This window comes from Trichomycterus rosablanca, chromosome 18, assembly GCF_030014385.1.
Source record: "Trichomycterus rosablanca isolate fTriRos1 chromosome 18, fTriRos1.hap1, whole genome shotgun sequence".
Classification (NCBI taxonomy): domain Eukaryota; kingdom Metazoa; phylum Chordata; class Actinopteri; order Siluriformes; family Trichomycteridae; genus Trichomycterus; species Trichomycterus rosablanca.
The window spans coordinates 5,170,331-5,183,197 of NC_086005.1; the positions used below are offsets into that span (position 1 = coordinate 5,170,331).

The 12,867-nt window shown below is 41.7% G+C and overlaps 1 protein-coding gene across 1 annotated transcript in view; it reads left to right on the forward strand.

The window, feature by feature from the left end:
- Positions 1-12,867, forward strand: part of sh2d3ca (SH2 domain containing 3Ca) — a 44,211-nt gene that overhangs the window by 29,687 nt on the left and 1,657 nt on the right. Inside the window, exons 2-9 of the mRNA XM_063013757.1 lie at positions 4,240-4,368; positions 6,066-6,493; positions 8,013-8,137; positions 9,181-9,656; positions 10,983-11,098; positions 11,687-11,858; positions 11,965-12,076; positions 12,539-12,745. Of these exons, the coding sequence (XP_062869827.1) occupies positions 4,240-4,368; positions 6,066-6,493; positions 8,013-8,137; positions 9,181-9,656; positions 10,983-11,098; positions 11,687-11,858; positions 11,965-12,076; positions 12,539-12,745 (1,765 nt within the window). The remainder of the gene's footprint in view (positions 1-4,239; positions 4,369-6,065; positions 6,494-8,012; positions 8,138-9,180; positions 9,657-10,982; positions 11,099-11,686; positions 11,859-11,964; positions 12,077-12,538; positions 12,746-12,867) is intronic.

Consider the following 12,867-nt stretch of genomic DNA (forward strand, 5'->3'; position numbering starts at 1 on the left):
TGGCGTCACCGGCTGCCTTCGGGATTCCCCGAAGTGTTTTTTGTTACTGTTATTCCTTTATTTTATGTATATTATGTTTATGATTTTGTAAATAAAACCCTTTTAAGTTAAAACCTCCGCATCCTTGGGTCCTTCCTCCCACATCATAACAGCAGGACTGTAGTACTGAAAGAGTATGAACAATATCCTGGTCTGTCTGACCTGATTATGTAATGCTAATTGTTCTGTGTAAGTCAGCCTAAAAGATACAGTAATTAAAGTGGTTTCCTTAATTTGTCATATACACATGTACATTACAATAAAACTCGTTTTACAATTTTACTCATGTATGGCAAGGCTGGGATTAAAACCAACAACCTTTTGATTGATAACCAAAAGCTACCCATTAGCCTACCAGTGTACCACTTTATGTTTATATAACATTCCATAATATATATTCCATATTATATGACATATAACATGGCAAAAAGGAGTGCATAACATTAATATAATAATTGTCTGACATCTTTGGCACAATGGCAGAGCAGCTATAGTGGGTGGCAAACAGCACCAGGAGCCTAGGGACCTTGGTTCAAACCTTAGTCTGGGTGGGTTGTCTTTCACATAAGATGCCCATATGTGTGTGAGGAATTGGGTGACACTGGACCTACTGCAATCACGCTATATTTAATGCTTTATTCAAATTTTATCTACTGTGTATTGTTGCACTGGACGGCCAATTTAATTTGAGGTTTATCAGATGTAAACTTTACATACACTTCTGCTAACAAAATTTGTTTGCTAGGAATTTGCTGATCAGGACAAATTTCATGGCAATAAATGACTGATGTCATATATGGAAAATATGGTGTGACTTAATACCTGTATGTGTGTGTGTGGTGCATGTATAGATGTGGCGTGTCTCCATATGGAATGAGGGGTGATAGATAGAAGTCTATTTGTAGAGCTAAGAGACCTGAGGTTGCGTTGCTGTGTCCCTTATGTCATTCCTGTGTAATGTGAATTTCCCTCTCCTGGCTAAAATGAATGGTTGTCGATGCTGTTAATGTAAACATATTCCTAAATAATGCAGATGTATATATTGGCCCCTATTGATCACCCAGTGTACCTACTGGCCCTATTGATCCACACCAGGTGGCTACTCATACCGTTATGGATCTTTCGCTGTAATCAAAAGTTGTGGGTTGAAAACATCCTTTGGCTTCATGTATTGTACAGGGACGTCTCTTATCTGCTGCTTCCGCCTAATTGATTATTGCAATAAAAGCAACGTGGCAACGTCTAATAAAAGCACAATAAATCTAAGATGTGTGCTGTCCTCTGCCAAGTCCATAAATGAAAGAAGTTGAGCACTGAGAAGCCTGGACTTAGGACAGTGACATGCTTGTTTTCCTTAACTCAATTGATTCTGGCTCATATTGAGGTGGCTCGTGTTCATCTCTGCTTCCTTCCTCAGTCCGAACACCAGATTATTGTTTTAGAGCTTGGAGCCCAAACATCCCACCGCGCCTTCTCTCAGCACTGAAAGTCAATTACAGCTGGATGAAATTATGGGGGGCTGCATTGGACAGAGGTGGTCACACTCCCCCGAGGCAGATGAGGAAAAGCAATAACTTCATGCACTTGACCCTGCTGCTCTTTCACGCATGCTGCACACACACACACACACACTGGGAGAGCTAATCATATCTCAAGTCAAGTCTTCCACAGTTCAGCTTCTCCTCTTATATACATGAGATCAAGGGAACAAGATAATAATGAAGCTTTATTCATTCATTGTCAGTAAATAAACTGCTCCATTTATACACAGATGAGGTTCAAACCCAGCTCCCCAGATCCCTGTTACTGTGTAGAATCAAAACTACCTGCTTTTACACTGTGCTACCCTATGCTACTAATAAATTAAATGAACATAAAACATGAATGAACATGAAACCGATTGTACGTATATATGTGGGGTCTCCCGCAGTTTCAAAATTGGTTAGAATTGTAAAATCTAATTGTTATGGTTTAAATTATGGGGGCATGGGAGTCTGAACCTTCTAGCTAATATGCAGTTGACACAATTTATATATAAATACACATATACATTTATGCTGTGAAGAAACAAATAGTGAAGAGTAACCCGGTATTGCAGTATTAACCACACAGGAGCCCCATCCCCACATACAGAGTGCCACAGAGTATACACACCAAGCCGTACTACATAGTGGTTTATTTTTAGTCTTCCACATTGCTGTTGTCTTTTATATTGACTTTAACACAATGCAGGCTGTGTTTGGCTCAGTTCTTTGTGTGTTTTATCCAAGATAGCAGTCTTGCACGTCTCACAGTGAGACCCACACAACACACTCCGTCCCTGCTGGACACAAGGCATCCATTGTCCACATCATCTCTTTCAGTAGTATTCCCACAGTGTCTCTGTGCCACAAGGAAGTCTTCAATGAATTCCACCATCAGATTTTCTCTGTGTTTGTCTGGGTGTGGGAGTGGGTGTGGGTGTTTCTCACAACTATGATAACATTTATCAGGCAGCCAAGTTCAGAGATAGAATTTAGATTCTATTCAGCGTTCAACACTATATAAGTGTTAGAAAGATGGGAATTTGTTATCACAATTGTCATCACATTAAGTAAAGACTGTTGTAATGTTTTATATTGTTTCATGCAGTATTTGATGGTTAAGAACTTGATACCTACTATATTATTATTATAATTCCTATAGCAATAGCCTGCAGCTTGAGCTTTCATTCAGATGATTTTATATGCCGTACAGGGAGAGTTTAAAGCTGCCTTGAGATATTTAAAGCTGTACGGGGTGAATTTAGGTGAGAAGGGCTGTGATGATGAATTGCGATTTTTTTCTCACTCTGCTGACAAATGTGTTAAAGAATTTAATTAAAGTCTGATCCAGACGGCGCAGATTTTCTTGACTGTCATGTTCTTTTCACTACATAGCAAAAGCTGATTGGATTATCCTGGTTTAAGGGTCTCTTTAGATTTGTTCCTTCTTCGTTCATACAGTTTAACATCTTGAATTGTAGCATTATTTATAACAACAGTTAATAACATGATTAGAGGAAGGGGCATGGGGATGGCTGTTGTGGAAAGGGTTGCGCTGGACACTTAACTAGCCACCCTGGGAGCCACCCTTAATTTCCTTTTTCATGTGCTTGATTATAACGCTTCTAAACATCCACTTGGAAGAAACTGATCATTAATTAGTCCAATTAATATCCAAATTTTAAAGTTTGTTTCACCTACCCTTTATGTTTATGTACTTTGATGTCCTAAAGAGTCAGGTTAGGTTAGGTTGTTTATTTTTATGAAAACTACTAAATAAGGGCAGTTGTAGCCTAGTGGTTAAGGTACTGGACTAGTAATTGAAAGGTTGCTGATTCAAGCCCCACCACTGCCAGCTTGCCACTGTTGGGCCCTTGAGCAAGGCCCTTAACCCTCAATTGCTCAGACTGTACAGTACTGTCACATTACTGTAAGTTGCTTTGGATAAAAGCGTCTGCTAAATGCTGAAAATGTTAATAAGACAGTTACTAGCATCACCTTTTTCTCTTTCTTTTCCTTTTGGCTGCCCCCCTATTAAGTGGATCTGTCCACATACCAGGCTTGGCACAGTTTTTACTCTGGATTTCCTGACGCAACCCTCCTATTTCTATCAGGGCTTGGGACTGACATTGAGAGCGCACCGAAAAGTGCACTTTCCAATGGCTAGACTGTTTTGGCCACTCCACCCCGAGATTCGAACCTTGGATCTCAGAAGTAGTGGGCTGGCATAATTTACCACTGCACCATTACTTTTCTTTAATGTGCAAAAACCAGCCACCAAAACCAGCTGCTGTCAAAATGACCCTAACAACAATTCTGTATAAATCAATGATATTTCAAACAATCCTTTTTGTTGTTATTAACATTATATACTGGAACATAAAATAGTATAATGTTATTCATGTATCGTTTGAACTAGCTAAACAATGTCGTATAATCAGACCACGTATGGAATATATTAGAAGTACGTATTATTCATGGATTATTTATTCATTCAATTATTCATGTTCTGTTACCGCTTTATCCTGGTCGTAGTGGGTCTGATTTATTGGGGTGTGTTCAGTGGACACACACATACACACACTTAGAGCAATTTTAGTTGCTCCAATTGATCTGACTGCATGCAGTTTGTGTATTAATATGTAACTCATACATTTATGTTTGTATGTTTTTTAAGTTCTCCAAGGAGAAGTATCTTCTGGAGTCTCCACCAGAGAAACTGCGGAAGGAGCTGGAGGAGGAGCTCAAACTCAGCAGCAGTGACCTGAGGAGCCATGGCTGGTACCATGGCCGCATCCCAAGAGAGGTGTGTGTGTGTGTGTGTATGATTGTGTGTGTATGCACTGACAGTCACACATTTAAACAATGTGTATGCAAGTGAAAAGGGACAGTAATAGAACTACCACCATTCTCAGCACATGGTAACAACTTTGTAGTGTGTGTGGTGCTGGTACGAGTGTATCTGGTACAGCAGTGTTCCTTCCATTTGTGTCTTAGGGTTACTGCTGAGATACAAGTAGTCCACCAAATTTAAAAATGGCCTGTAATCCTAATCTGTCACTGTAACAATATATCTACAAGCTATACCAACATTGTTGGTAAATAATTGTGTCCTGTGGGGTTACAGTTATGTCAGTGTCAGTGCTGTGTTGAGAATACACTGATTAATGGGGTGATTAAGGCCTGACTGATGATAATAAATGAGCAGTCAGTAATTGTAGTCCTATAAATTGCATCTGTATGGTAGGTATTCCTTATTTCATTTTAACTTAGTGTGTATGCGTGCGTGTGTATATATTTTGTATATGCAAAAAAAAATACATATATATTTAAGCGTGTATGGCAGTAACAATATGCATTAATATATAGTAGGGCATTTTACATTTAGGCATTTGGCAGACACTTTTCTCCAAGTGACTTACAGTTAAGACAGAATACAATTCAAGCATCTGGGGTTAGGAGCCTTGCCCATAAGCACAACAGTGGCAGCTTGAATGTGGTGTGGCTTAAATAATCAACCTCTTGATAAGCGTTCCAGTACCTTAAGTGTTGTGCCTTTACAACTAATTACTATAATATGTGGGCGATTGTATTAATTACACACTGTTTAAGAGATTAAACAAGTAAACTCGGATATAGTATAACAGTAATACAATTATCAGTGTGTGTGTGAGCATATTGTGAGTAGTGTGACTACAGCCAAAAGTGTGTTAACGTAATGTAATCTTCAGCTGGACGACAGAAACCTCCACATCCTGTCCCAGCTAAACTCTCAGCTGGACATGCTTATGATTCCCATGATGATCTACTGACCTCACCGGTGCTAAGCTTAGAGCGCCATCTGGTGTAAAATTATAGAACACACACTACATAGTCATTGTGGAGTGCATATGCTGGTGCAGGAGTTTTAGTCAAATCCCCTACTAACAGGTGTTTAAAATCTTTTTTAATAAAATCAATTTTATAAAATAAACGATATGCCTTAAACTTTTTGGCAGCAATTTGGGGAAGGCCTTTCTGTGAGGTCAATAAATATGTGTAATGGGTTTTACCACACTGCCCGGACCAGTCCTAAAGATAGTGGGTAGAGATCCCATCCAACCTTCCCTCCCTTGAACACGACCAGTTGTGTTTGTGTGACTAGGTTGCTGGCTATTCTGCGTTTCGAACATGCCAATTTAAACAACATGTCGGACAACTGTGCCATCTAAGTGCCTGCAACCTACTAATATTTTTTTTAATGAATAAGCCTTTATGTCACTGGTCAGTCAGGCGTCTACAAAGACATGATTGGCTATGTCTAAGGGAGGGTAATGGCCAGAGCCCTGTGATGAATTGGCACCCTTTTGAGGGTATTCCTACCTTGAGCCCAGTGTTTCCCAATGAAATCAGTTTATAAATATGAATATTGATAAACATTATAATTACTACTATGACCTGCATTCCTAGCTATATCATATATCTATGTTAATATAAAACCTTTGTATGTGTGTATTCATGCAGGCATCAGTGACACTGGTGTTACGGAGTGGGGATTTCCTGGTGCGGGACTCCATGGCCAATGTAGGAGACTACGTGGTCACCTGTCGCTGGCAGCAGGAAGTGGTGCACAGCCGCATCAGTAAGGTCCTGGTGAAGAGTGCACAGACGCAGGTCCAGTTCCTCCTGGAAAACGAGACCTTTGACTCGCTGCCCACTTTAATCCGGCACCATGCTGGCACCGGGCGGGCAGTGTGCTCGCGCACCGGTGCCCAACTTCTGTGCCCAGTAAACCGCACTCTACCCATCAGGTACCTGGAGGCCACGTTCGCCCTGACGAGTAGTAGGTCGGGGTCATCACATTCACCCTCTACGCAGCGGGGTGCACACATCAAGAGACGCAGTGTCACCATGACGGACGGGCTGACCACGGAGAGGATCATTCCACACAGGTGAGTGATGAGGATGGCGAAGTTTGCTGTATTTAGAACCTAGTACATTTAAGGGTGGGGCAGTAATGTAAATAAATGCAGAACTGGTGAATTGCCTGCTGTAGATTGTCTCTAGGTGTGAGATGGTAAGTAAAAATAAGTCAGGTACTGAACAGTTTTGACAGAGAGGGCCATCATAGTCACTGAAACGACCATTAAATACTACCAGCTCACAGTTACAGAAAAACAAAGGATTGAGTCACCTTATATTACCACTTTCTGACTGTCGTGATGGTCTCCGTGCTACAATAATGTCGACTGATCATTTAATCATAAATGTAAAGTACCTGTGTGAACAGTATTGTGTAAATGTCTTTAGTTGCTGTGAAGTCTAACTGTCCATCTTACATTATCAGCGATGACGAGTCGATTGAACCAGCTGAGTCTCGAGTGTCAGAGTCCAAAATGAAGATGGAGCAGGGATGCAGCTGGTGTGTGTGTAGCAGTGTGTGTGTGTGTGTCTTAGGCTAGGAAAATACTTGATGCAAGTACGTAAACGCAAATGGCAGCGAATGTGGGAATGTGTCTACATAGCGCTTCATATAGGTACATTTATGGCCAACGCAATAGTCAATACAAGCATGCATCTTGTAGTACAAGCCTGCACTGATGTGATACTGCTGAAGTCATGAAGATCAGTACTCGAGGGGGCAATAGACTTACTGACAGGGCAGTCCTGAAGCTGTTACCACTTTACTGTAATGAAAAATTGTAACAGATATGTTTGAACTGCTGAACTAGCCTTGACTTGAATCTTACATCTTACACATTATTTTCAAGCGACCCACATTTTGTCTATGATTTCTTACGCCACACAGGCAATGATGCATTTTACTCTCTCTGCTCTGTACAATCTGGTCCCACTGTGATTTACAAGATGTAACATAAAGCCTCCACAAGAGGGCATCCACGTACATGTTTATTTTGTGTTTATGTGCCTCTTAAAATTCATTAATTTAATTATTATTATTTTTCTCAATAGCACGTATTCTACATGTCACCATAGAACAGATATGATGTACGATCGCATTTCAACTAAGCACTAATTCCTGTCCATATTAGAAGGCATAGAAACTTATCATGAATGCTGGGTAACTGAAAGCGTTTGTGTTAACGTTCCTGTACTTGCTTCGAGTAAGTTCCTAGAGTTTGTGCATGTGTAGATGTGTATGAGTGGTAGTGTGTGTATGTTCTAGTAGAGCTCCACGTTCTGCCCTTATTCTCACTTTCACAGCTTTACACTTTTTCTTCACAGTGGTTGATTGGTTGTTTTCACAAGTCCCAGCATGCACTGCTTCTAATTTGCCACTGAGCACCCAACATGGTCATTATTAGTCACCAGCTCGTTTTGTAGTGTAGTAATCAGTAGAAGCTCCAGTTCGGCTAGACGTGTGTTGTGGTAGTTCTAGAGAACCCTAGTAACTATTCAGATAATGTGAGTGATGCATTGTGTTTTAATTGTGTGTGTGTGTGTGTGCAGTCCCTCCACAGTTCACCACAAAGACGCCATGAGGAACTGTGCACTCAGTATGGACCAGATCCAGGAGATGCGATGTCCGCTTTCCCCTGTGGGGGAAACCCCACTGTCACCTGCCTACAGTGCCAGTAAGTAAACACACACATGTACACACATGCACACACACACACTGGCTCAGCTGGGTCCTCATTCAGACACAGATTACAGAGATTGCACATCTAATGAGACACAGAGAGCATGAGACGTTCTGATTAATATTGATAAATTAATCACTAAATCCTTGTCTCTCACTGAATCTATGCCACATGATCAAAAGTATGTGGACACCCCTTTCCTACTAGTGGATCCAGGTCTCTATAGACCAATTGGCAGTAAAACAAAAGCACCCAGAACTGTCAGCAGCACTTACCACAAAGTCCCAAGCTGCTTTCAAAAGGCATCACAAACTTACATTTGTGCCATTTAGCAGATGCTTTTATTAAAAGCGACTTACAATTACTGAATACAATGTGAGCAATTGAGGGTTGAGGGCCTTGATCATTGAGCTGCTGAGCTATGGCTGCACTAACTGAAACACACAAGCATACCAGACATGCTGGATTGGCATAAAGCACATCATTATTGGGCCCTGAAGCAGTGGAAATACATTCAAGGGTTCAGAGTTCAATAGTTTATAAATCACCCAGACTTTAACGGATGCCAGACACTCTAGACACTTGCACTTTAAGAAGTGCCCTATGCAATTCACAAAGGAAACTGGGTGGTGCACAGCAGCATGGGTTCTTAGGAGCTGGGTTTAATCATTACTTATGTTTACTCTCTGTGAATAACGCATCTCAAATACTTCTTCTCACATCAAAAATGTGCAGAGGGTGGATTGACTCCTCTACATCGCCCCATGGTGTGAGTGAATAACTAAAGGTATAAGTGTATTTGTGCTGCAGTGTATTGTGCCCTGCATGCACAAAAAGCTGGGCACACAGTCTAGGGTTAGGGGTTAGGGTTAGTGCTCTGACATCAACCCCCATTCAACACTTTTGGAATGTATTGGAACACTGACTGCTTATGGTAGTTACCAAGGACACATGGATGTGATGTTCAGTTGTCCAAATACTTTTGTTCTGTGCACTCTTGTCCCTAACCAAACTTTTGTAACTCTTTGTCTCGCTAGTATCCCGACATAGACATGGCTCAGGTGGGCGTGTCTTGGCAGTCATTCCTCCCTCACCTGTGATGCGCCGCTCGAGCGAGCCCCGCCTCTCACCATCCTCCTCCAATAACAATCTTCCATGCTCAGACACGGCCCCCGGTGTACACAATTACCCATCAGATGGCTCGGAGGTGAGCGGCAGTTACTGTGAGCTGAGGCCAGGCCAGCCCCCTACTCCGCCCTCTAAGAGCTACGTGGAGAGACTAAGAGGGGAGGATTGTAAACCGACAGGCTCCACCCCACACGATGGAGGAGAGAGCTTCTCGTTACCGCTAATGGAGACCGGCTCCTGCTTCAGGCCCGGCCGATACAAGTCGACTCTGCTTCCGGCTGAGAATAAGCCTCTGGAGATGGGCGTGCTAAAGAGGGTGAAGGAGCTGCTGGCGGAGGTCGACCCCAAAACGGCGGCCAAACACATCACCAAAGCTGACTGCATGGTATGATTGCAAAACAATAAAATGGGTTTCTAAATATGAAATTCCATCCCATTCCCACCCTTTCCTGGACAATATTTAGTTTGTTTGTCCCATAGTGAAACATATAGAATATAGAATAAATATAAAAAACATATGGAATAAATATAGAAATATATGAAGTGCTGCTGTATAATGACTGGAATAAATCAGTTTAGTATCTCAGATGCTGTTCTGAAACAGTAAATGTCAATTATTTAATGGACTGGAAAATGACTGGGCGCTCAGGTGCTGCAGCAGTAAAATACAATAGAGCATCTTGAACTTGTGAGTTCAAATCTCAGCTCTGCTACCGGGAGGCTGGGCGCCTACACAGACAATGATTGGCTTGTCCATTTGGTTGGATGCCGGAGGGGATTTTTCCTCATAACTGATTCAATTACGACCTCTGCTGGCTGATCGATGGCGCCTATACAATGAGATGGGGATCAGTGTGTGACTCTCTATGCACAAGAGTGAGCTTCATATGAACTTGTCTCGTGCACGTGAAAAGATGCAGTCGGCTACCACTCCCATGTCGGAGGGGGTGTGTTTTACTCACGGCTCTCCCTGGTCAGGAGTGGAAGTCTGCAGCAGTAAAGAGGAAGCGAAATGTATTCAGGTAATTGGACATGACTAGGTTAGAAGGAAAATTGGGAGAAATGCAAAAAAATAACAGTATTAATGTTTTTCCTCAATAATTTAAATGCATTTCTAAAAACAGGTGATATTATGTAATGTTAGGATAGACAGGTTCAAGATTCACTGTGAAAAAGGGCTACAAGATACAGACACGCACACATTAAAGCATTAGAGAAAAAAGCCTTGCAAAAATATTCCCATCAGATGCTGCCTGTATTTTATACTTCAGACAGAATCTCTGCTTCTCTTCTTAGCTAATAATGAGTAGTACCATCTTCCAGCCATCAATCAATATCATAAGACATTTATCTTTAACAAAAGTGACGTTTATATTAAACTAGTGTTAAATTCTGGTACCTGACAGTTCACTCAATCATTCATACAAAACACACTTCATAACCTACATGTGGGGTTAGCGAGCGCGCCTGTAATATCTCACACTCCAGAAAACTTACAGATGTTCAGTCTGCTCCACTTAACATCCACTCTGAGCAAATCCGGACGTGCTTGCTTCATCAGTTCACTTCCATTCAATCCGTTTAACACCGTCATTATTTGATATGGCCCGAATTAAGGACTGATTAAATGTCTTCAGTCCCGAGTCTGAATACATTTGCATAGAGGGACCGAGTTGAATCGTTCCCTTGATAACCGTGTGACCATCTGCAGGTTGCTAGGATACTGGGCGTTTCCAAGGAGATGCAGAGGATGATGGGAGTGGGTTCGGGCCTGGAGTTGTTGACTCTACCACATGGCCATCAGCTGAGACTGGATCTACTCGAGAGGTATCGTGCAAGCACACACATGTGCACGTGAACATATAACACACACACACACACACACACACACACTTCTGTACACAGCATGTGTGTGTGTGTGTGTGTGCTATTGACCTGCCATCACTACAGCGCACTATTCAGAGACCCAGGGTTCGAATCTCAGTGATGCTATTGGCCGACCAGGTGTCTACACAGACATGGCTGGACTAAAAAGAACAATTATTAAATAAAGAACTAAGAATGCTTCCAATTTTTTGGTATGAACTTTTCTTTTCCCTAATTGTCTGTCATCTTTACACACACACACACACACACACACACGCACGCACACACACAGTCAGGTCACTTCATATTCCAGGACGTTCTCTCTGCAGGAATGTCCAGTTCTTTTAATAAGAAAGAACATTTTAGATACACCACTGTGAACTGACCTGATTGACCATCTGCTGTTTTTTTCTGCTTGCTGTTTTCTGGACACCTGCATACCTAATTAAGTTTATTCCTTATGGAGAGCTATAAGAAGTCAGACTCAGGATAATATTTTTAATTATTCTCACTTTTTCTGTCCATATTTTGCTTTGCCTCTCTCGGCAGGTTCTACACCATGTCCATAATGATGGCGGTGGACCTACTGGGTTGTACAGGCAGTACAGAGGAGAGAGCTGCCCTGCTCTATAAAACCATCCAGCTGGCGGCTGAGCTGAAAAGCTCCATGGGAAACATGTTTGGCTTTGCTGCTATTATGAGAGCGCTCGAACTTCCGCAGGTAAAAAAAAACGGGGTTTATAATCACTTAAAAGTTTGAATTTGCATAGAAGCATCTTATAAGTACCACAGCTTGGAGGTTTGATTAAGTGAGGTGTGTTTGTTAGATCTCACGGTTGGAGCAGACGTGGATGACACTGAGACAGAGACACACAGAGGGAGCCATCTTGTATGAGAAGAAGCTCAAACCATTTATGAATGCCTTAAATGAAGGCAAGGGTAAGTAAGCACAAGGTCTAGCAAAAACCCTAAAATAATTTACACTCATTTGAGTGAATGAATGAATTATTTTAGCTACTCCCGCTAGGTGTCACTGATATGCTTTCGCTTCACAGCTGGTGCATCTTATGTAAATGTGAGCCCAGTCCAGGGTTTGAACCATGTGGCTTTTAGCATTACGCCACCAGTTTCTTTTTACTCGAACCTTGTTTAAATAGTTGTAGCCTAGTGGTTAAGGTCCTGGACTGGTAATCAAACGGTCGCTGGATCAAGCCCCAACTCTGCCAGGTTGCCACTGTTGGGCCCTTGAGCAAGGCCATTAACCCTTAACCGAAAATGTACATGTACAAATAAATGAAACTACATTAGAATTCAAAGTAGTTTTTAAATACAGATCAATCTCAAAAAACTTCTGTGTCTGTGTATTTAAAATTCTCGCATGTGTGTGTGCTCCTCTTGCAGAGAGGTCTGTGCTGTCAGGTACATGTTTTCCCCATGTGGTGCCTGTGCTGTCTCTACTGGAGAAGGGTGTGGCAGTAGGGGAGGGTCCAGAACCCGGGGATGCATCGGAATGTGGAGTAGACGTGGTCATGAACCACCTAGAAGCAGCACGCAGCATTGCACATCACGCAAGCCTGTACCGCACCAACACTGAGAGCAAGCTACAAGGTAGTGTAATATACTGTTCTTATGCTTACTTCATGTTTTATTTATATTATAATTATGTTTCTTTTCTTTTTAGTATAAAACATTGTGTAAAATGGAATAATCGAATAAACGTTTATTTCATA